Below are 24,255 nucleotides of genomic sequence, written 5' to 3' on the forward strand. Positions count from 1 at the left end.
CTGTGTCAAAACAAAAGTTCTGGTGAATTCTGGATTTGTAATATTCTCTTCCCAGAAGATATATATTACTTGAGCCAAGTCCTGAACTGTTATTAATCAGAGTACTTCTTTGCTACCATTAGCTAAATACCCCCCTAGCACTGGGGTCTCCTGAAGATATGAGCAAATCCATCTTAGAAAATAGATGTTTCTATTTCTTTCTTGATTCTGGCCTTCATGTGTACATTTTACATCCATTCTGGACAAAGATTGAAAAATTATGATTCTGTACCAGGGCAACGCACCCAATGACTGGTAGCATATCTTTGCAGAAGATTAGTTTTTAAAAAGGATGTGTATGAAATATGATTTTTAATTAAAAGAAAGAGGACAGCAATGAATCTATAATGCATAACACTGCTTTTTAAGAATAAGCTCTTTCTTGCACCTCCAAGTTTTTCATGAAACTAATTTATACTCAAAAGAATGTTAGGAAATAAGAGAGGTATTATGACTCCCACCTCAGGCATAAAGAAAAAAAACTCAGAAAGATTAAGTACTTACAGTACTTTTTCACAAAAGTCCAGAAGACTGAATGAAGTACAGTGAAATCAGAAGCTGGGGTCTCTCACTGGTTCACTGTAGTTCATTCCACATTCCAACATTAGCACCTCCTGTGGGATGTCAGGCAGAATTGACCCACCCATAGGCTACCATCTCAGAAGGCTAGTACCACCATCTCGGGAAGCTTGGTACCTGGTGTGTCCTATGTCCTTCTGAGCACCTGCCAGGCTGGCGCACCTGGCCCCCACACCTCTCAGGATATGTCATGGGCGGCTAAGGTTGTTAATAACCAGTGGACGAAGCAACTACAGGGCTCCTTTATCCCAAACCACCGATGGTCTTACTCACTTTTTTTCATCTCTTCTAGCTTCTCAATGTATTTAGTCATACTGCTACCTAAAAAGAGAACAAGGATTTTAGATATGCTTTTAATGAAAGAAAACAAGTAACACTGTGAGTATTCCCTACAAATATTCTTATGGAATTAGAGTAGGCTAATAGATTTACTATTTACTGTAGTAAAGTTCCTTTGGATTTTATAACATCATTTAAAAGATGAGGCATCAAAGGGTAATACTTGGGTCAGATGTATATAAGGTGCGGTGCACAAGTCCTAAGCAGGATGGAGGATCCCTATCAATGTCCCCCACACTCCCCCTCACCCCTGATCAAGACTTCCTCCTCTGCCTTTGAGCCCTCGGTAAGCTCGTAAGGAAGCTAGGCAGAGATAGAGAACGAAGAAGCAGTAGTCTTTGAATCTTTAAAATGTGCCACTGTGGCTATTACCCAAGCAACCTCTCCTCTCTGCTTATTCTTTGTGGTTTCCTCCTCTTTCTTGAACTTGCTCCTCCACAATTCGTGCTGATGGTGCAGCTTAAACTAGACCACACAGTCTGTAGGCTAATATTCACCACAGATTTGATTTGCTGAAAAATAACAGTGGATTCCCGCCACTGTGGAGAGTCCCCGGCCCTCATGTTTTATAGTCTGGTTCTACAATAAGGCTGCAGCCAAGGTGGTTTGGAGGGCTTTCTTACATTAAAACTGGGCCAGGAGCACTTGGTTTCCGAATGAACTGAAGTCTAGTTCTTATGCCAGGGGCCATTATTCTTTACTGGGCAGGCTTTGATTCGCTTCAATTCAACACAGCAAGCTCGACCTGGCAGCTAAGCGCTATCGCAAAGAAGCAAAACGTTTGAAATAATGTCTCGTTTCTAAAATTGTGCTCCCAACTTTTAAGACTTGAGAGGGTCTAGTCAGATTCTGTCCCAACTGCTGATAAAAGAAATGCTGCTTTCTTTCCCATGATGGCATGGACTGTTGTTTCAAGGGCTATTCTGAAATGTTCTTCACGTGTTAGGACAGAAACAGAGAAAGAAAATTTTTGCTCTGAAACCCAAAATTTCTTTCCGAAACACAACTTAGGTCATTTGTTATTAAAGCTTTACCATGAATTCATTGTGGAATAAAATCCCACTGAGCTGTGGAAAGTTTTTTTTTCATCTGAAGACACAGTCTTTGGACCAGGACTAGAGAAGAGGACTCTGTAGTTCTAGACCCCAACAGCACCTTTCCAGAAGCTGGGTGGGAAGTGTTGGCTGTTCGGAAGGCCTGAGCCTTCTCCACAGAGACATGGCGCCCAGAGAGGACTAAAGACCAGGACTAGCACCAAAGAGGGTCTGTTCCAGGCTCTTCGGGCTGGAATGGACCTAAGATGTGAACAGGTCTCCAGGCATTCTTCCTGGACACACAGCCCCTCTCCCCTGCAGCTCCCCACTCGGGCGTGCACAGAGGGGCCAGAAGATGCAGGGGGGCACAAGGCCATGAGCTGTGTTGAATGGCCTGCATCCCACCCTTAAACTGCTTCACACAGCTTCTGATTGGAAGCCCGAGGCCCGACAGTGGCACGGCGTTGATGCTGGGGCTTCAGGCCGTCTGCTCAGAGGATTGAGGAACAAATAGGATTTACTGACTGGTCCTGAGACACAGCAAGGAGGTAACTAAACCAGGATTAGGATTCCCAGCCTCTGGTTTCTACAACAGCTCACAAAAAGACCCTGCTTCTCTAGGTGTTTATTTAAAAAGACAAAACAAAACAAAACACGATTTCACTGTGAGGTAAATATGTAGAAAGTGTCACTTCCTTAATAATACCAAGTGGGAAGCGTTTTGTGTTCTAAATTCCCTGAGGCACACGACGCACGGAAAACAATAGCCAACCCTATTATAAAGTCTTTATTATTAAAACATTGCATTTCCCATCTGTAGTGATTTCTAGTCACAAAGTGTCTAAAACCCATTTCTCAATCGATTATGAACATGTTCAGAGTATTTACAAAGCACTTCATCTTGTATGAGCGAGCCTCCCCCAGAACGACGTTGTGAGCTAGGCTGGAACTTGGACTGTTTATTTTTCCCACTAATGGGGAAGGCAGAGAAATAGAATCTTTGGCAGAGGTATCAGGTATTTGGGAAAATTAAGAAAAAAATCCAAGAAGGCCACTGATGAGAAACTCCTTTCATTCTAGACATTCTGTCCAAGACAGGGGAAGAAATGAAATTGGAGGATTTCTGCATTGCTTCAATTGGAGAAACAAGACAGAAGGACAGCTAAACACCACCAAAAAATCCTTGAAAGGGATTTCAGAAAGCATGACAAGTAGTATTTTATCCCACTTCATATACTTCTTCTTTCTTAACTAAGCAGCTTATCTCACTGGATCTAATTTCCTCTGAACATTGTTTTTTGATTACCTTTTAAAAAGACTAGAAATGAATCATTTTTATAATTCATTTATTTTTAAGTGCATCTCTTTGTTTTATGCAAAAGTAGGGAGTTTAAAATAAAATCAGTGAACCGGTCCTTTTTTTTTTTTTAATTGAAATTACACATTACTGCCAGATAAATTTTCCTAGACAAGACTTTGATTAAAAAAATAAAATGTCAGTGGCTCCCCATTGCTTATTGACTAAACTTTAAAGTCCTTGGTCTAGCACTGAAGGCGCCAACATCTTACCTACCTCTTCAATCTTGCCTTAATTACTAAACTTGACAGACTCTCTGCGAGTCTTTGGTTCTCTAACATGTCACCTTGTCCCCCTAATCATAATAGCTCACCCAGCAGGAAGCGACCTTTCCCTCCTCTGAACTTCCACCGCACTCAGCTTACCACTCGCCAGGCATTCATCACCAGACTGCCTTATTTGTGTGCAAGTCTTATCTACCTTATTATGCTGAAAGCCCAAGACTATTTACACATGCACAGAATGTCTTTATCCATACCATTGTTTAGCATAGGAGCCACTAAAAAATCGGCTAAATGAAATATACTATGAAAATCTATCTGCAGAGTCTTTCTTTATAACGAATGATTTTATAATGCAAATAATCACACCCTAATTTGGTTTGCTTTTTTGTACACCTGATTTTCTTTAAATGATGCACAATTTGATTTATGCATGGTGTATGTTCTATGTAACCCATATTGGCTAGGAGCTCAGGTAACCTAGCAATTTATAAGGTGCTGTTTAGCTTCTACTTAGTTTATAATTTAAGTTGCAACAAAAGAGGTATTTGAAAAGTTTTACAATTAGGATCTAAAAGAAAGAGACAACCCGGCTGTATCAATAGTGCTATGCAAAGATAGAGCACAATCGATGAACCGAGTGACTCATTCAGTAGATTTTTCCCTTTGTTTTTCTATAATTTAATAACATTATTTGTACTGAGCCAGTAAGAAAAGCAAGTGATTTTGAGCAGCAGTAATCTAAAGTGGGTAAGATTTATAAGGCACGAATTCAGTTGCTAAGAGACAACTCTATTGCTTTATTTTTCTTCAATATTTCCCTCCTCTATGGAGAACTTCTTTTGGCTCAGAAGGAGCAGAAAGCGTGAAAAGAGGCACAGTGGTCCTTTGTTAATCTCAATAAGTTATACGAGGGTATAGTGCTTTCTGGTTTGTAAAAGGCTTTCACATACATTTCGCCCTTTGACATAAGAAGCAGAATTAAATACCAAATAAAAATGAAGAGTACCTAGTCTGCAATGAGTTTGCATGCTTAAGATCAAGGCTATTAGCGAATATTCAGGAAAAGTAAAAACTAAAGAAAAAAAAAGGTAAATGACTAGGATGTGTGGCGGTAAAAAAAGTAAGGTGAATTTTAAAAAACTGCAAATAAGGCTAGGGAAGGCAGTGGAGAAAATCTACAGAATTTTAGAAAGCTAAAGAAATTTGAAATTCGATTGACTATAGATTGAAAGGAGGGGATAATGCAAGCGATGAGCAAATGTGGGAGACTAACAAAGGGAGAGCCCTGTGGTTTGGAAAGTGTCCCTTAATCGGCCTGCAGCGCTGCAGAACAGAAACCCAGAGAGGGAGCTTGAGAATACAGGAGAACCCTGCAGTGGAGACTGAACAAAACGCCGTCAGGGATTTCATCAGAAGCAAAATCCATTCATGGCACAGTCTGGCAAAGCTGGGGAGCTGGTAAAATACACTCAGGCACCTATGGAACAAAAGAAATATTTGAAGTTCAAAATAATTCATAGTGCTAGCCACACGTGTGCTTGAATTTATAAAGAGTCAGAAGTATAGATTAAAAAAAATAATAATAATCTTTACCCTGAAAGAAGACATCAGTCTTAGAAGAACTCAGTAGAGGGTGATTTGGTTAAAGACAGGAGATATCATGAAATTCTTGAGTTCTTGTGATTAATTCTGAATTGCTCACTGCTTGGTAAGAAAAGATTAACGACCCATCTACTTAGCCTAGAAATGAACTGCTCACTCATTCCTGTGCCTATTTCCACTGCTTTGACTGCAGAGCTTACAAACAACCCCCAGATAGGAGCTCCTTACCCTTATTTGGGTTAAAGGTCATTCCTGTGCTTTCTTCAGCAAGACTTCTCACTTTTTTCAGCTCATAGCACACATCTAAGTGATAATATCTGGACAAAACACTGGGGCTTGGGCTGCCCAGGCCCTGATGGCAACCCAGAGGGCAGAAGAGATCTGTATCTTGACATACAACCCAAAGGCCACTGCACACCAGGTGGAAAATTTTCTATGAATATGCAGGGAGGAAAGTCACAAAATACAAAGAAAAAAATTAAAATATTTCCCCTAAATTGACTTTAAAATAATTTATATTTTAAAGACATCTGAAACAATAAAACATCAAAAATTAGAATGAGATTTTAGTTCCCACAATAATTTCAAAATACTTTGAGTTTTAAGCAATGAAGCACACTTTGGTCCTTCCAAAAGTTATTATAAAACTAGTTATGGGAGGTTTCTGCTTCCAGGAAGATGAGGTAAGTGTACTTTTCTTTACTACTCCAGCTAAGTATAGCAAAAATTCTGGACAGTCCACACAATGGGAGAAAATATTTGCAAATCATATTTCTGATAAGGGTTCAGTATCGAGAGTAAGAACACTTATAACTCAATAATAAAACGAAAAATAACCCAATTAAAAAACAGGCCAATGATTTGAATAGCCATTTTTCCATATATAAATGCCAATGAGCACGTAAAAAGGTGCTCGACATCACTAGTCATTAGGAAAATGCAAATCAAAACCACAATGAGATACCACTTCACACCCACAACCATGACTGTAATCTGAATGATAGACAATAACAAGCATTGTCGAGGATGTGGAGAAAATAGGGCCCTTCCCCCATCGCTGGTAGGAATGTAAGTGGTGTGGCTGCTTTGGAAAACAGTTGGACAGTTCCTCAAAAAATGAAACACGGAGTTGCCATATGGCCAACAATTCAACTGCTAGATATATAAATAACCAAGAGAATTGAAAACAGGTTCACACGAAAACACGTACACTAACATTCACAGAAGTATTAAGCCAAAAGTGTAAGCAAACCAAATGTCCATCAGTGGATAAATGGAAAAACAAAATGTGGAATATCTGTACAGTAGAATATTATTTGACAGTAAAAAGGAATGAAGCACCGAAACATGCTGCAACACAGACGAGCCTTGAAGACATTATACCAAGTGAAAGAAGCCAGACACAAAGACCATAAATTGTCTGAATCCATTTATAAGAAATGTTCAGAATAAGCAAACCCAAAGATACAGAGTCAGAGTTAACAGGATAAAAGGAAGGAATGGGAAGTGACTGCTATCGGATGTGGGGTTTCTTTAAACGTTTTACAATTAGACAGTGGGGATGATCTCGCAACTTTGTGACTGTGCCAAAAAAAAAAAAAATGCCAAGTAGAAAAAAGACTGGAGAAAAAGGAAACACAAAACCTGACAATATGCACAAAACAACTATAAGATGACTTTGGTGGAGAGAGGAAGAGAGACTGGCTAGGCAACTCAGGACCAGAGGAATGACATGCTGGTTAACAAAGCCTGGGGTTTTGTTTGTTTGTTTATTTTTTGCCACGTATGTCCTAGACTTGGAGTTGGAAAAAAAAAAAAGGGCAGCAACCTAGAAATATCAACAGGGAGACCAAAAAAAAAAAAAAAAAAATATATATATATATATATATATATATATATATATATATATATTAGAGAGAGAGAGCTTGCCAGTGAAAGTACCAGCAAAGGGGCAGCCTAGCAAGATAGAAAACTGTCAGTTAAAGACTGCCCTACTCCAGGCGAACACCACCCTTCCCTGCCAGCAAAGGCCAAATGGGGAGCCTCAGTTTCCATGCTGGGCTTTGAGAAGGTTCCATCCAAGTACCAGATAGAGAAAGAAGATGGAGCTGCAAAAGTACTCAAAGACACAACTGCTAAAGTTCCTCCAGATTTGGCAAGTGGCATACCTACAGAGTTATAGAGAAGCAGAGTGCAGTCCAAATGGGACACACCAAAGAAATCTACACCATGACATATCATAATTAAATGTCTAAAAACTTAAGAAAATCATGAAAGCAGAAAAAGGACACCTTAACTAAATGGGAAAAATAGTTCAAATAATAGCTTTCTCATCAGAAATCATGGCAGCCGGAAGACAGTGATGCAGTATTTTTTAAGTACTAAAAAAAGAAAGAAAAAAAAGTCCTATCCCCAAAGAAAATGCCCTCCAGGAATGAAGGGAAATCAAGACTTCCTCAAATGAAGGGAAACTAAGAGAATCTGTTGCCAGAAGAACTAACCTAAAAGAATGGCTAGAGGAAGTTCTCTAATGAGAAAGGAATGCTAAAAGGAGGCCTGGAACATCAGGAAAAAAGACTACAGTAAGCAAATGATGGGACTATACATTCTTTTCAAGTGCCCGTGGAACATATACTAAAATAGACCATATCTTGGGCAATAAAGTGAATATCCATACATTAAAAAAAAAACCCTGAAATATATAGAGCGCATTCTCTAACCACAATGGAATCAAACTGGAAATCAGTAACAGAAAGATAACAGGAAAATCTCCAAACACTTGGAAGTAAACAACACATTTCTAAATAATCCATAGGTCAAAGAGTGAGTCTCAAGGGAAATAAAAAGCTACACTGAACTGAGTGAAAATTAAAATACAACAAATCAAAGTTTGTGAGACATAAAGCAGTGCAGAGAGAAATTTACAGCACTAACTGCAGACATCTAAAGTGGGGGAGGGAGAAGTATTAAAACAATAAAAACACCCATCTTGAGAATCTAGAAAAAGGAGAGCAGAAATAATCCTAAGCAAAAAGAAGAGAAAAATAAAGATAAGATCAAAAAACAATGAAAGTGAAAACAGAAAAGCAATAGGGATAATTAATAAAACCAAAGCTGCTTTTCTGGAAGTATCAATAAAATGATGAGTCTGTAACAAAGGGGAAAAAAGAGAAAAGGCACAAAATCACCAATATCAGGAACAAAACAGGTGCTATCACGTCAGATACTACAGCCACCAAAGAGATGATAAGGGAGTAGTATGAACAACTCTACAGTCATATATTTGAACATTTAGATGAAATACAATAATTCCTCAAAAAAAATGCAAACTGCCACAATTTATCCAATATGAAAGAAATAATTTTAATATCCCACAACTATTGAAAAACGAAATTGAAAACTTTAAAACTTAAAGATTCCCCCCAAATCTCCAGATTCAGATGCTTTAGAGGACATAATTATACCAAATGTTTAAGAAAGAATTAACACCAATAATACATACACAATTTCTTCTAGAAAATAAAACAGGAAGAGACACTTATCAACTTGTTTTATAAGGCAAATATCAACTCTGTTACTAAAACCAGGCAAAGACAGTAAGGAAATTAAATAAAATTACAAACCAATGTCCCTCATGAATACAGACACAAAAATCTTCAACAAAACAATAAACAGAACTCAGCAATGTGAGTTTACACACCATTACTAAGTGAGGCTTATTCCATGGAAACAGACTAGAACAATATTTGAGAATGCATCAATGTAATTCACTGTATTAACAATTTAATTCACCGTATTAAAGAAAAAAATCTATTATATCAATTGATTCAGTGAAAGCATTTGATAAAATTCAACAGTCATTCATAATAGAATCTCTCACAAAAATGGAAATAGGAGGAAATGTCCTCAAACCGATACAACCAACATTATACATCATAGTGATGAAAGACTGAATGCATTCCCCCTAAGATAAGGATGTTTGCTTCTACCACTATTGGAAGTCTGAGCCAGGGTGGAAAAGGAAATGAAAGGTATACAGACTGAAAAGGAAAAGGAAAAAAACCAGCTTCCTTTGTATAGATGACAAATTGTCTACATAGAAAAGTCCAAGGAATTTATTTTAAAAACTCAACTTGTCCCTAATAACTGAGTTTAGCCAGGTCCCAGGGTACAAGATCAATATACAAAAATAAGTTACATAAATAGACTAGCAATGAACACATGCACACCAAAAATACAATACCATTTACCATTTTCCTCTTCCCCCAATTAAATACTTAAGTGTAAATCTAACAAAACATATATAGCACTTAATACTGAAAACTATACAATTCTGATGGAAGAAACCAAAGAAGATATAAATAAATGGACATACTGTGTTGACGGATGGGAAGACACAGTTATGATGTCAATTCCCCACAAATTGACCTACAGGTTTACTGCCACTCTTATCAAAATTACAGCAATTTATTTTATAAATGCAAATATTATTACTCTAAAATTTGCATGGAAAGGCAAAGGAACAATAGTAGCTTAAATAAGTTTGTAAAGAAAGGTGAGAATAATTAGTCTAACCAATTTAAATATTCAATTTACTACATAGCTTCAGAAATCAAGATGATGTGGTACTGGTAGAGAGACACATGGATCAAAGGAACAGAACAGAGAATCTAGAAACTGATTCACATAATATCTTCAACTGATTGTTGACAAAGGTAGACAAACAATTCAATGGAGGAAAGGTAACTGGGTACCAGGCTGAGTAGACACCCGTAAGCAAAAAGCTAACCTTGATCTAAGTTTACATGCTTGATTCAGAAATTACCTCAAAAATGTATTATGGACTCAAATGTAAGACCTAAAACTATGAAGCTTTTAGAAAAAAGTATGATAGAAAATCCTTGGGATCTTTGCTGGGCAGAGTCCTTATGTTTGACAACCAATGCCTGATCCATGAAAGGAAAGACTGATAAATTGGACTTCAACAAAATTAACGATGTTTCTTCTTCAAAAGACCCTGTGAGGAGGATGAAAAGACAAGCTACAGACTGTGAGAAGAGATATACCGTCCACATATCCAATATTTTAGTAGCGAGAATATATAAGGACCATTTCAAAACTCAACTGTTAAGAAGCAAACAATCCACTTAGAACATAAGCAACACACACGAACAGAACATTTCACTGAAGATGCTCACGTAGCAAATCAGCATGTAATCTATCAGAGTGGCAAAAGTAAAAACGGTGACACCACCAAATGCTGGTAAGGATGTAGAGACACAGAATCACTCGTCCCTTGCTGGTGGGAATGGCCAGCCCCTAGCAAATGTCGTGGCGGTTTCTTAAAAAACTGTACACACACCTGCCATTCAACACAGCAACTGCACTTCTGGGCATTTATCCCAGGGAAATGTTTATGGCACTTTAATTTGTAAGCGTCAAAATGCAGAAAAAGATCCAATTGTTTTTCAGCAGGAAATGATCTGTAAATGTGGTACATCCATACTAGGGAACACGTCACAACAACAACAACAACACAAAATGAACTACCAACCTGTGCAACAACTGGACAAATCTGAGAGTTATGCTAAGTGAAAAAAACCAATGCAAAAAGATGCCTACTGTACAATTCCATTTATTTAGCACTTGTGATTTCACAAGATAACAGAGATGGAGAACAGGTGAGTGGTTGCTGGGGGTTAAGAAGGGGTGAGGGTGGAAGCAGATGTGACTTTAAGAAGGTGACATGAGGGATTCTGTTGGATGCAAATGTTCTGTATCTGGACTGCTTGTGTTAATGGCAATACTATGTTTATGATGCCGCACTATAGCTTGGCAAGATGTTACCCTGGGAAACTGGGTAAACCATGGTAAAGGTACATGGGACCTTTGTATTACTTCTTATAACTCCATGCAAATCTGTAATTACCTCAAAATACAGTTACCTCCAAACAGAAAGTTTAACTGGCAAAATCACTAGTTACGAAAAATCTCAGGCTATAAAAGGATATCGCTCATTACAAAGTAGTGTTTTAAAAAAAGAATTGGATATTAGTATCTCAACTTCAAAAGAATTTAAGATTAATTTCAGGGACCATTACTAAGTCAGATATCAGTTATGAATTATAAGGATTTTCCAGGAAGAAAAAGAAAATAAAGATATAGACATATCTATCTGAAATCACCTCAGCTCTTAATAATTTTTAGTTTTAAGAAGGTATGAAGTTCCAAAAGAAATGCATTCCTTTAGCACTGACTTTTAAGACATGATCTGGACTCCTCAGGAAAAAAAAAAAAAACAGCACTTTTAATCAAAGCAAGTAGCTTATTCTGGGTCTGAACTGTAATTAAGGGGAGACAGGTAGAGATGGAGGCATTGAAGGGATCTGCACAGAGGGAAAGAGGCTGGGGGAAAAGAGGCTGGGGCACAGGAGAGGGGCACCAGGACCTGGCACCAGCTCTCCAGCCAGGTCTCTTCATGCCGCATACAAATCCTCCTTCTGTCTCCTTTACCAACTTCAAGTACATCACATGACCTCTCTGCCACAATTTCCTCCTCCTCAAAAACAGAGATACTATTTTTCACCACCTATCAAACAGGATATTTGCAAGGATAAATATCTGTACAGCATGGAAATAGCTGAAAGAAATAGTCTCTGTAAATGTGGTTCATTTGAAACATTTAATTTAAGCCTATTTTATCGGAGAAAACATACATAATGGAAGATAATGATTTTGAAGGTGACTGGAGAAAGAGGAAGACAAAATGAATGAGATTTAAACAAAGTCAATATCCCAGTCTCTCTTCTAGTCATCTTGAGGTTATCAGTGGAAAATTAGGTATTGCTAAAGACCTGTGGTATCCCAATCCAGGATCAAAACCACCTTAACAGGATGGATTTTCCACAGCAGACTTTAAAAAGTTATAAAAAGTAAACAATTAATAAACAAACAACTAAAATCTCACAAGAGTGAGAGTCCAGTAGGGGCCTAGGGGAGTGGTCATTATCACGACACTGAAAAATGTTAAAAGCACAGAAATAAGCAGTAACACTCTTAAATCTCATTTTACCTGAATTGCAGCACTAATTTAATTTTGTCTGGTATTTTAGTTTCTCATTCAAGTCCGTCTGCCTCCACTTGAATCTAAGCTCTTTGATTGCAAAAATCACGATTCACACTCATCTTTATATGTCCCGTAATCCATAACTTTGCATGTAATTGGCACTCTGCAAACACTGAATCAACAAATGTGCACATGTATAATCCATTACTCCCATTTTAAAGAAATACACTCAAGGTGTTCCAAAATAGAGGTTGACCTCAGTCCTGCAACTTATTGAACAAAGTTCTCATCAATTTCTCAATGTAAACTATGATAAATTAGGTGAATGGAAATTTTTACTGGTAATCTGAAAAACAGCTTTCAAAGAGACCAGGAAGCCCTGAATCTAGAACACCACCAGGTAAGAGACTGAGAAACTCGTGTGATTTTATATCAGACCAGGCATGACAGGTTGCTTTTTGTCAATCATCAGCCATTGGATTTAAAGAAAAAAAATTCAATTTTATAATTTTTACTCACCAGTGTCCAGTCTTGACTTGACATGCTGATACCTGGGGTTTTGTGGTATCCTTTTGGTCAGATACTAGGAAAAAAAAAAAAAATCACAATTTATTGGTTTAATATAATATGGACAAGAGACTGCAGAGTTGAAAGAGCGGTGCTTCTAAAAGTAGAACAAATGCTAAAATCTCATTGAATTTAAAGATGGACGATCCACTGTCCCCTCAATATAATACTCTTCTCTGCTGCATCTCCATGGGTGAAGATGGTTATCTTGTTTCTGTCAAAACACTTCCATATTTTGTCAAAATAATCTCACAGCACCATGTAATTAGGAAAACAGCTCTTAAAAATTATTTCTGACATTGAGCCAAAATTGGTCTCCCTTTAATTTCCACCCAGGCCAACTGTTGCAACTGAGAGTAAACCACTTCCCTCGGCCTCAAGAACTCCTTTAAAAGAACAAAAGGCTGCTTTCTTGTCCTTCTTTTTCATTTTATTCTTTGTATGATGGCATCTAGCCATCTCCTCTGGACACCTTCTAGATTTTATCTACATCTCCCCTAAAAAGTGGCGCGCAGACCCAGGCCTGGGCACAGATGCTGCCAGGCTCGCACCCGGTCTGGCATTGTCTCCACCGCTGGCCTGCAATCTAAAGTTTCACGGTTGACGTTATGATGGCATCTGTTCCTGGGCAGCTGGGGCACATCACTGGTTCATCACAGGGTAAGTTTATGGTCAGCAAAAACACCACACCAAGTCCTCCCACCCTGTTCTCTGGTACTGAACTCTGAATCCAAGCACAAGACTTTTACCAGCTAAGTTTCAGTGACATTTGGCAAGCCATTAAGTGAGGGCCAAGCTAATAAATACAGACATTACAGAAATTAGCTTTCTCACGTTATTCTTTTTTTTTTTTTTTTTCTGATCTACAAGTATGAAAAATGATGTGCTCGGTAACAGGTAGCTGTGGAATGTGAGGTTAAAACCAGGTAGTCAATACCCTTCCAGGTTCATCTTCAGCCACTCTCCTATGTGTTTCCATATTGAATTTGCACAGATGGTCCCCAAATGTCTACACTCATCCAGCTCTCCTGTCTTAGCAAATGTCTGCCCAGAAAGCCTTTCCCCAGTGGGTCCCTGGGCAAGTCTTCACTTCCTCTGTAAGCTGTCTCTGGCAAGACCAGGCACCTTCTTTGTCCTGGCTTGCAGCATATCACACCCCGTACCATTGATTACACCTTGAGCTTCTTTCCTAGTCTATGACTTTCTTGAAAGGTAGGGACAGTAACTTACTCAAATTTGTATTCACCCAGGCTCCCAGTACGTGGCATGCCCACATATTGATATTCAGTCAATAAATGAATACCCAGAATGAGGACTGTATTCCTGTAACTACCTGCTTCCTTAGAAGAGAACATCAAAGCCCCAAAAATCTACATCACTTGTGCTTGAAAACCTCATATAATGTGTCCCATTGAGAGGACAGAAAAAGAAATATTTTATATAAAAATACTTTCAAATGACCCCTAAAACATAAGGCATTATAGACAACTGTGATGCCACACTAGCTGCTGGTCAGAGTTTTGGATTTCAGGAACCAGGAAGAAATTTTTAGACACCTACAGAGATTTATCGACTTTTAATTTTGCCAGGAAGGGCATAAAAAACAAAATCGAAGCAAAACCTCACAACGACATCTGCTATTTCATAATAAAAAGGAAGAAAGAAAAAAATTGCAGACTAAAAAGGTCAATCCACCAGTGTTATTGTAAAACTCATGACATTGTCTGCATTTTTATTTCGCCCCAGGCAAGGACAACCGCAGCCGCAGATGTTTAGCTCTGGTCCCCAGCTATGTGTGTGCGGCCTGAGCTACTTTATCTTGGAAGGGTGCAAAGCTCCTATCCTCACCCCATCAGTGGCTCGCTGTCTATACCAAGTGACTGACACAAAGTCCAACTATTTCCTTCACAAAGATGGAGAAGACTCATAAGTAGGAGGAGGAAAATACACAAAGCTTGAAAGATGGGGGCTTAGGATGAGTTCTCCAGAGGAACCCATAAGATGGCAAAGCAAAACAGAAACTGAAAAAGCAATCAAACAAAACAAAGGAAAACATGCGCCCAGTCAATCTAGAAGACCACCAGACAAACAACACGTGAAGGCGCATATCAGAACTTAAAGTTATCTCAGGCTAAGAGGTTTTCTTCTTTCCTTTCCCTTTTTTTTTTTTTTTCCTGCACATTGTATTTTCATTTCTATATGCTATTTCCTGTTTTTACTTTTGTTTTGTTTTCCCCACTAGTTTCCTAGCAAACGCTTCTTTTGAAAAACTCCAGGCGAGTTTCCGCTGAACCGAGGGGGATTTGTCCATACCTAAGCCAACATAGTTGAGAAGTGAGGGTGTCCTTGGGGAGCAGGTGTGGTGGCAGCAGAGTGATGGGGGGGGGAGAGTGTGGACAGCTGCAGCTGAGGGGCCCCTTTCCCACCCTCGTTTTCCCTTACATCGACTAATGAGAAATCCATATGGCACAGCAGAAAAATGTGCTATTTCTTTTCCATTCTGGTCCAACCTCTAGTTCCTGACTTTCTAGTATCCACGACAGTGCAAGACTATGAGTGTGCACCTCTCTGTTCCATGCACCACTAAGTTAGGGAACAGCCATGCTTTTTCCCTTCAAATTCTTGCTTTGGGGGTGACTACTGTTTCTTGACCTACTGACCAACTGGCTTGCTTTTTTTCCTCTCTCTCAATTACATAAACAGGATGGAATGGTGGAAAGTGAAAGAGCTGAGAAAAGAAGCAGTCTCAAGGATGACTATTCATCCATCCAACAAAGCCTTATTGAGGCCCGACCATTCATTCAGCTGACACTTACTGGGTGTCGACCAGGAGCAAGCCACTGTGCTGAGGACACGGGGGTAAAAACAACACCGTGCCTGCCATCCAGCTCTCGTGATACTTGGAAGAAAGACAAGGGAACAGACAGATGCTGCCTGTGTGATGAGCAGGTAGCGGGTGAGACGGGCACCTAATCCAGACCAGAGGAGTCAAGAGCTGTTTCATGAGGGGTAGCTTCTGAGCTGGATTCTCAGGGCCACGGAAGTTAGTCAAGCCAAGGAGAGGGTGGGAGGTACAGGGTTCCTCATAACTGGCAACCCTTCAGAGGGGCAACTTGGGGTTGAATGGGGCTGAAGAGGCAGTCCGGGGCACCTCATAAAAGGGTGTCCATGCTAAGAAGTCTGGATTATATCCTGTTCATCGCTGGTTCTTGAACAGAGGTGATTTTGCTCCCTCATCTCTGGGGGAAATCATTAGTATCTGAAGACATTTTAGGCTGTCAGAAGTGGGTGGAGGTGCTACTGGTATCTAGTGAGTAGAAGCCAGGGATGCTACTAAACATCCCACAAGCTGGGAAAGCCTGTCTCCTCCTCCAACGATTAGCTGGCCCCAAATGTCAATAATGTTGAACTTGAGAAACCCAAGTGTAGACGATAGGGAGTCACTGGAGATATTTAAGGAGGAGTGGTGGTATCAGATTTCTGTTTTAGAAAGATTACCCCGGCAGCCCTATAATAGGATCATATCCAGGAATCAGGCACCGACATCAGTGAGGAGGCTGTTGTGTGAAGAGGATCTGTGAGCCTAAGAAAGTAGCAGTAGACATGAGGAAGACAATTTCAAGGAATCTTTGAGGTATACAATCTATGATTTAAAAGTGACTGGCGTAATGGGGAACACCATTCCCCGGGAAAGGGACTTGAGGAGAAAGCACATATTGAGAAACACAAAGTTTTCAGTTTTGAGGCATGTTGAGTAGGAGGGGTCTGTGGGTTACCATAATGGAAGTGCTCAGCTGGCTATTAGGGCCTGGAGCTCATTAGCAGTATCTGGGTTAGAAAAGACAACATTTTGGAGTGGTCAGCATACAGGCAGCAGGGCAAGCCAGGGGAATGGACAAAATCACTCCCGGAGAGCATGCAGACTCAGAAGAAAAACCTCAGTGTTTAAACTTGGATGGAAGAAAGCACTGTGGATGACATTCACAAGAGGCCAGAAGAAAATGGCTTGAGAAAATTAGAATTTCAGGGAGAAGGAGATGGCCATGGCCAGTAGCAGTCGATGCTGTCAAGTTAAAGAACAAGGGGTCAGATGTGAACAAGCAAACACTGCAGGTTAAGTAAGATAACAACAGAAAAGTGAATTTGGATTGAGCAAACCAAGACAGTGCTGATGACCCTGGGGGAGGGAGTGACAATAAACTGACAGGAAGAGAAGCAAAAACAGCAGGTTGAGTTTGTGAGAGGGGAGGAAGGAAAGAGGAGGCCTGAAGCGAGGTGGTCTCTAGTTTCTCCCCCTCAAGAGTTACAATCTTAGGGCCTCCCCGGTGGCGCAGCGGTTGAGCGTTGGGTTGTGAAGCTGCCAGCGGCCTCTGCGGTGCCAGTTCGATCCCCGGCTGCTCCCCGGCCACTGGAGGAGGGTCCCACAAGGCACGCAGACCTCTCCTGCCGCCCGCTGCTCCCCTCAGCAGTGTCCTTCGGGTCCTTCTGCCTGCTCTGCTCCCCGCTCTGGCTCTGGTGAATTCTCTCACCCTCCCGCGCTTCTGACTGTACCCAGTGCATGTATAAACAAAACAAGCAAACAAACAAACAAATAAATAAATAAAACATGCCTCTATAAAAAAAAAAGAGTTACAACCTTACATTTCAAATAGGTCTTTCAAAGGGAACAATTTTTTAATAGGGAATTTTAATCTGGTCCAATTATACCGATCTGAAGTACCCATCCTACCCACCTATGTAGCAGCCTCCACTTCACCGGCAGGTACATGTGGTTGACTATTTTTCAAGATGGCTACAACAGAATTTTCCCTCCTGCTTACACTGGGGTGTTGATACTCCTCCTACTAAGGGGTGGGGCTTATGTTCCCACCCTTTGAATGTAGATGGGCCTGTGTCTTCTGAGGCTAGATCATAAAAGGCAAAATAGGATTTCTACCTGGTTCTCTCAGTACTCTTGTTCTTGGAACACATGCTTGAGGAAGGCCAAGCCACATGGAAAAAGCCATTTGTAAGTGGTATGGCTGATAATGCCAGCTGAGGTCTCCGACAACGGATGCATCAACATCCATACATGTGACTCAAGAAACCTTCAAGATAAGGCTTGCTGCAGTCTGTCTGCAAAACCCCATGAAAAATCCCCAAAAAAGAACCACCTGGCTGAGCCCAGTCAACCTCCGGAGCATGAGAGATAAAAAGGACTAGTGTTATTTCAAGCCACTAAATGTGGGGGTGATTCATTACAAATTAATATAGAATTGGGAGCCCACCCACACTTTCCCCTTTCTAGCTAGGTTCTTTGGAAAAATAAAAAGTGGCACTGGGGAGCTGCACCTCATTCTTCAATCCACTGCAATGTGGTTACTATCTCCACCACTCTATGGTGGTTCCTACGGTAGTGAGCCAACATCAGGGTTCCCTCATTGCCAAAAATAATGGCCACTTTTCAGTCTAACTGACTCAAGCTTGTTGTACCATGTGACACTGCTGTGTAGCCCCACCTTGACCTCAGTTTCATCTCTCCCCTCTGATTCTCCACTGATACACTGCTCATTCCTCTGTCAACCACTCAAACACTGTGTTCCCCCATCTTTTCAATCTATAGGTTCTCTGTGCACTAACCACTTGGGTTTAATTCCATTGCTGAGTTTCTGATTTCCTCACAGAGACCTCTAGCCTTGACTTCTCTTTCCAGCTCAGACATATATTCATTTTTTTATTCAACATTTAGGGAACAACTACTGTGTTACACAGTGGGACAATGGAGACAAGGTCTCTATCTCACTTTCCTGTTAGTATGTCAGAGATGAGGAAGCAAATAAAATAATTGGTAGAGCATGATCTACTGGGGAAAAATAGCATTTTGAAAGAATACATATAATTTGATTTTGCTTCTTTCCAAAACCTCAATAAAACATCACTAAAAGTATATTGAGGACATGAAACTAAAAAAATTGAGAAGGGAAGTGACAGCAATAGATTTTGAAGTCTAGAGAGCAGATCAATAAGTGAAAATGGCTTGATGGACTCTAGAAAGTTGAGGGGAAAGTGAGAACAATTATTAAAAGCCCAAAGCCTCTCCAGAAGTGGAGAGTAAAAAAAGTGCGCTGAAATAAGGATTGGTCAAAGGCTGACTGAATAGTTGGATCTCCAAATCCCTCTCCTTCTGTCCCATTGTAGAGTGGCCCCCCACCCCCAACCGTGGCAGATACAGATTTATTCCCTGAAAGGGGTTTCTGGACTGAAGGTCTCCAGACACAGGGAATAGCAAAGACATCATTACTGACAATAAGGGTGTTAAGGTGAATGATGTATGCTAACATGGAGACTTAGCCCCTAGGCCTAAGTCCTCCAGGAACTCAACTAGTCTTCTACTCTCAGGAAACTGGAGTTCTCTGGGAAAAATGACTAGCCTGAGAGAAAAGATGTGGATTTAGGAGGGAAAGTTTCTGAATCCTGACCTATTGAGGCCAGCCTATAATTAAGCTCACCATCATTAATCCCTCCCAAATACCCAGAGATCCCAAGCACCTTTTTTCTGTCTCCTACTGGAAAACATAAATGAACAACATAGAATTCAAAATTAGTCTGAGAACATTGCTACGACTAAAATTGTAGTGCCCAAAATCTGTATGTTGAAGTTGTAATTCCCAATGTGATTTTACTTGCAGATAGAACTTTTAGGAGGTAAGTAGGGTTAAATGAGACCATAAAGTCATAATCCCATAGGACTGGTGTTCTCATGAAAAGAGATATTAAAGAGCTCACTCCCTGTCCACACGCGCACACAGAAGGAAGTTATCATATGCGTATACAGCAAGAAGATGGTCTTCTGCAAGCCAGGAGAGGGCTCTCACCAGACCAAATCAGTCAGCATCTTAATTAGAACTTCGCTGTCTCCAAAACTATAAGAAATCAATTTCTGTTGTTTGAGTCACTGTCTGGAGTATTTTGTTATAGCTGTCGAATATAAACATTTCCAAGAAAACAAAAAGAAAATAGCAATATGGAGGAAACTGAAGACTACACAGAGGGTAAAGTATTTTTAAACACTATTATTGGAGAAATGAAAACTCATATCCTTATATAGGAACATTTGTACAAGAATATTCATAGTAGTATCATTCATAACAGCTCCAAAGTGGAAAAGTCCATTAATAAAATAACAGATAAATAAAATATGTTATTTTTTGCAAAGGAATAGTATTCAGTAATAAAAAAAGAATGAAGTACTGATATACAACATGGATGAACCTTTAAAACATTGTAAGTAATGTTTTATAATTGCATGATTCCAACTATGAGATGTAGCAAACAGGCTACATTATAAATAGATTTCCTACATTATTTTTTAAAATGTCTATATAGTACAGAATAAAAATAAGAGAAAATAGGAACTCCAGGCATAACAAAAAGCAATGAGAAAGGAAATGTAATCCTAATTAGCATTGTTTTGGCAACATTCACAAAAAAATACCAACAAAAACAAGCAGAACAATAGTTAAAAAAAAAGTTAGACAAAAGACACAGATATCTTATCAAAGAGGATATAAGGATGGAAATAGATACAAAAAAAGATGTCAGATATTCAACTTTGGTATCCATCAGGGCAATGCAGGTTAAGACCATGCTAAGATGTCATTACACAGTTATTGAAGCAATCAAAAAAAATTATTGAAACACCAGATATGACCAAGAATGTGCAAAAATGGAATTGCTCTTACACTGGTCTTGGGAATGTAAAATGGCACAGCCACTTTAAAAAATAGTTTGGCAGTTTCTGAAAAAAAATAAATGCAAACTTACCATACAACTGTACCCCTCAGTATCTATCCCAAAGAAATGAAAATTAATGTCCACAGAAAGATCTACACCTAAAATTTCATATCTTTATTTATAATAGACTCAAACTAAAAACAATCAAAATATCCCACAATTGTTGGTCAACAACATCCATACCAGATTTTATTAATCAATAATAAATACATTATTATTATTAAACATTATTAATCAGTAATAAAAAGGAATTAACTATTGCAATAGGCAACAACTTCAATGCATCTCAAGGTCATTATTCTGAGTGGAAAAAAATGCTAATCTCAGAGGTCACATATTGCACTGATTATGTTTATGTGCCATTCTCAAAATCACAAAATTACAGAAATGGAGAACATATTAGTGGTTGCCAGAAGTTAGAACAGCAAGGGGCAGGAACATGGATATGACTAGGAAGGGGTAGCACAAGGGAGATATTTGTGGTGACCATATAGTTCTATATCTACACACATGCAAATCTTCATTACATTAAATCAACACATGTGATAGAATAGCCTAGAACTATGCATACATTGCACAAATGTCAATTTTCCAGTTTTGACATTGTATTCATAGAACATATAAGCATGGGGGAAAACTGGATGAAGGATGGACCCAATTTGTACTATTTTTGTAACTTTCTGTGAATCTATATTTCATTTTTTCTTAACATTTTATTTAAATTTTTAAATAAAACAGTGTTTTAAAGGTCATCAGAGTTCAAAACAGAGCTCTTAAGAATTAAAAACCTGATGACAAATGAAAAACTCAATAGGTTTGGAAGATGAATTAAATCTTGCAAAGAGATAAAGATGTGGAAAACAGAAGATAACATTTAAGAAAATCAGGCAAACGGTATAAAAGCAACATTAGAATAATAAATTTAAGAAAGAGAGGATGGAAATGATAATACAGAGAAAGTCAACAACAAAATAATCCAAGAAAATCCTACAGATGAGAAAGACCTGTGTTTGTGGAGGCAGTGAACATAGACCCACAGTAAGAAATGTGTTCATAAAATGTTATAACACTAGGGACAAAAAGAAGATTCCACAAGTTTTCAGAAAGGGATAATCAAGTCACATGCAAAGGAACATGATGGCTTTGGACTCCACAGCAACGCTAGCTGCTAGAAGACCATGATATGACATTTTCAGTATGCTGATGATTTACAGCTAAGACTTCTACACACACTAAAACTCTCGCAAATAAGTGGGAAGGCAGAAAAACATTTTAGGCTTAAAATTTAAAAATACAATTCTCATGCACTCTTTCCCAAGAAACTCCAGGAAATTGTTTCACCAAAATAAGAGAATAAGTGTGATCTCTTCCTCTAGGACACTAACAAGGCATCCTCAACACGCCCCTGAGACTCTTCCTTCCTTCTCTTCCTCCCATATTCATTACCTCCCTAATGGCATCACACGCACAACTGACTAGCCCGAGCTGGGAAGTTCTTCATCACACTCTCACTCTCAAAGCTAATCATGAAGTCTTAATAATTTTATTACTTAAATATTTGTCCATTTGGTTCCTAGCTCCCCAGCCTTACTTTAGGTCTGAATTATAATAACCACCCAACCACTTCCCTATCTACAGGCCCGGCCTCCTGAACACCATCCTCCATGATGTGACTACAGCTATCTGGCTAAAATGCAAACCTGACCATGTCACCCCCTTAAAATTCCTCAAAAGCTTCTCAAAGTCCAACCAGCAGGCAAGATAAACATGTGGCAGTCAAACTGCCACTCTCCACATCTGCCTCCCCCAGCTCCATGGTGACATCATAACTTATCTAAAGACAGCCTCACCATTTTCTCAATGTAGTTCTCAGGCATTCACCATGAGATGTAACACGGCCTATTCAGTATGAGGGCCCTCTGGGTTCTCTAAAAGGCACTGTCAGGCCTCCCTGGTGGCACAAGGGGTTAAGACACAACCTATGAAGCTATCCAAAGCCTCACCAACAGGAGTTCGATCCCTGGCTGGCCAGGGAGCTACACACATGGCACAGCAGACCTCTCCTGACTCACCCTCTGCTCCCCTTAGCAGTGTATTTCGTCAGGCTGCCTGTTCTGCTCCCCACTCTGTCTCTGGTGAGTCCTCTCATCCCCTGCACCTCTGGCCTGTACCCCAGCTCTTGTATGAATAAATAAATCTTTTTTTAAAAAAAAAAAAGCACTGTCCACTCCCCAGTTTCCCACCTCCATATCTGTGGTCATGTTCCCTCCAGCTGGGATGCCCCCTCACTGGGCTAATGGTCTTACATTTCAGGCCCCCTCCAGGGATCTTCTCTCCCTCAGTTAAGTCCTAACTCTCTTCTGTGCTATTTTTAACATCTTGTCCCCCAACCACATTATCCTCAAATTCTGTTGCCAAGTCCCCCTCCTGAGATTGAACTGGTCAAGGCCCGGGCCTCACCTGATTGTTTGTATGTCTGGCCCCCGCAGCAGGGCAGGAATGCCAACAAACATTGGCTGACACTAAATGACCACAGACGCTACTGGACACTGGAGTGAAACAGACAAGAAAGTAAAGGGCCTGTGGGGAGGGGGATACACAGAGTGTCCTATTTTGCTTCCTTTTCCAGATAGCATGGTCTGCTCGGTCCTGCTCTTCCTGTCTCCCCCCAATGCGAAATGATGGCGCCTTTGATTGTTACTTTCCGTGCTGGGGCTTCATGGGTGGTTGACTTATGCTTTGGAACTGCCACTCCTAGACGGCAAGCCCTTTGAGGGGAGGGGCGGTGTCTTTGTGCACTTGGCTCTTCTCGGCGGCAAAGCCCGGCGCCCGGCGAGCACGCGCGGGCCGGGGCGTCCACGCCGGGCGCAGGCCCAGGCTCCGCGACCCCCGGCGCCCCGCCTCCTCCCGCCGACCCTCCTCACGCCGCGCTTCCCGCCTTCCGGCGGCGGAAGTGCCGGCGCTCGGCCCTCCCACGTGGAGCCTTTCCGGTGCTCCCGCCCCTCCGGCTCTGCGGCCGGGACCTGGCCCTCACCTCAGGATTCCCAATGTGCCTCCGGACAGACATATTGGCTCCAACCGACCACGCTCGGGGTTCTAGCCTCACCGGCGGCCTCTAACCCTAGCTTCCTACCCCCCCAGCCTCGCTCGGCCGCCTCCCTGCAACCGCTTCTCCGATTGGCTCGTCTTTCCCGGCCAGCCAATGGCGGCCCCTTTTACTGCCTCGTGGCGGGGTCACGGGAGAGCGAGGCGCAGCTCAATGGTTGCTAAGGGCAACGCGGGACGCCGGCAGCGATGGCCTTTTGTGCCCTGCGGGACCCGGCGGGGTCCAGCCAGAGCGCGGGAAGAGGGGCGCGGGGGCGGGGCTGCGCGGGGGCGGCAGCGCAGAGTTGGGGACCAAGGGGGAGAAACGAGGGGGCTTAGGGGGAGCAACCAGTGCTTCTGGCAAATGTGGGAGCCCAAATACCCAACTAGGCACTCTCCCCCGCCCCCCACACCCCTTTATGAGCAATTTAACCAAACATCTGGGCTGCTTTTTCCACAATGGGGAAAAGATATGGGACGGGGTTGTTCAGAAGGAATGGGAATCAGTAGCTTATTATTTTCAGGTTAAGTTAATATGCAAATTGTGCAAAATAACATGCGTAAATACAGTAATTATTGTTGCTTTAAAAG

General features: G+C 40.7%; 1 protein-coding gene across 1 annotated transcript in view; it reads right to left on the reverse strand.

Annotated features, from left to right (window-relative positions):
- The window catches only part of CEP41 (centrosomal protein 41), a 40,914-nt gene extending 17,154 nt beyond the window's left edge, over positions 1-23,760 (reverse strand). The window contains exons 1-3 of the mRNA XM_037513180.2: positions 23,615-23,760; positions 12,760-12,823; positions 892-939 (exon numbers count right to left, since the gene is read on the reverse strand). Coding sequence (XP_037369077.1) covers positions 892-939; positions 12,760-12,823; positions 23,615-23,647 — 145 coding nt within the window. The 5' untranslated portion in view covers positions 23,648-23,760. The remainder of the gene's footprint in view (positions 1-891; positions 940-12,759; positions 12,824-23,614) is intronic.
- Positions 23,761-24,255: the final 495 nt, after the last annotated feature.

This window comes from Talpa occidentalis, unplaced genomic scaffold (genome assembly GCF_014898055.3).
Source record: "Talpa occidentalis isolate TD23 unplaced genomic scaffold, MPIMG_talOcc4v2.1, whole genome shotgun sequence".
Lineage (NCBI taxonomy): Eukaryota > Metazoa > Chordata > Mammalia > Eulipotyphla > Talpidae > Talpa > Talpa occidentalis.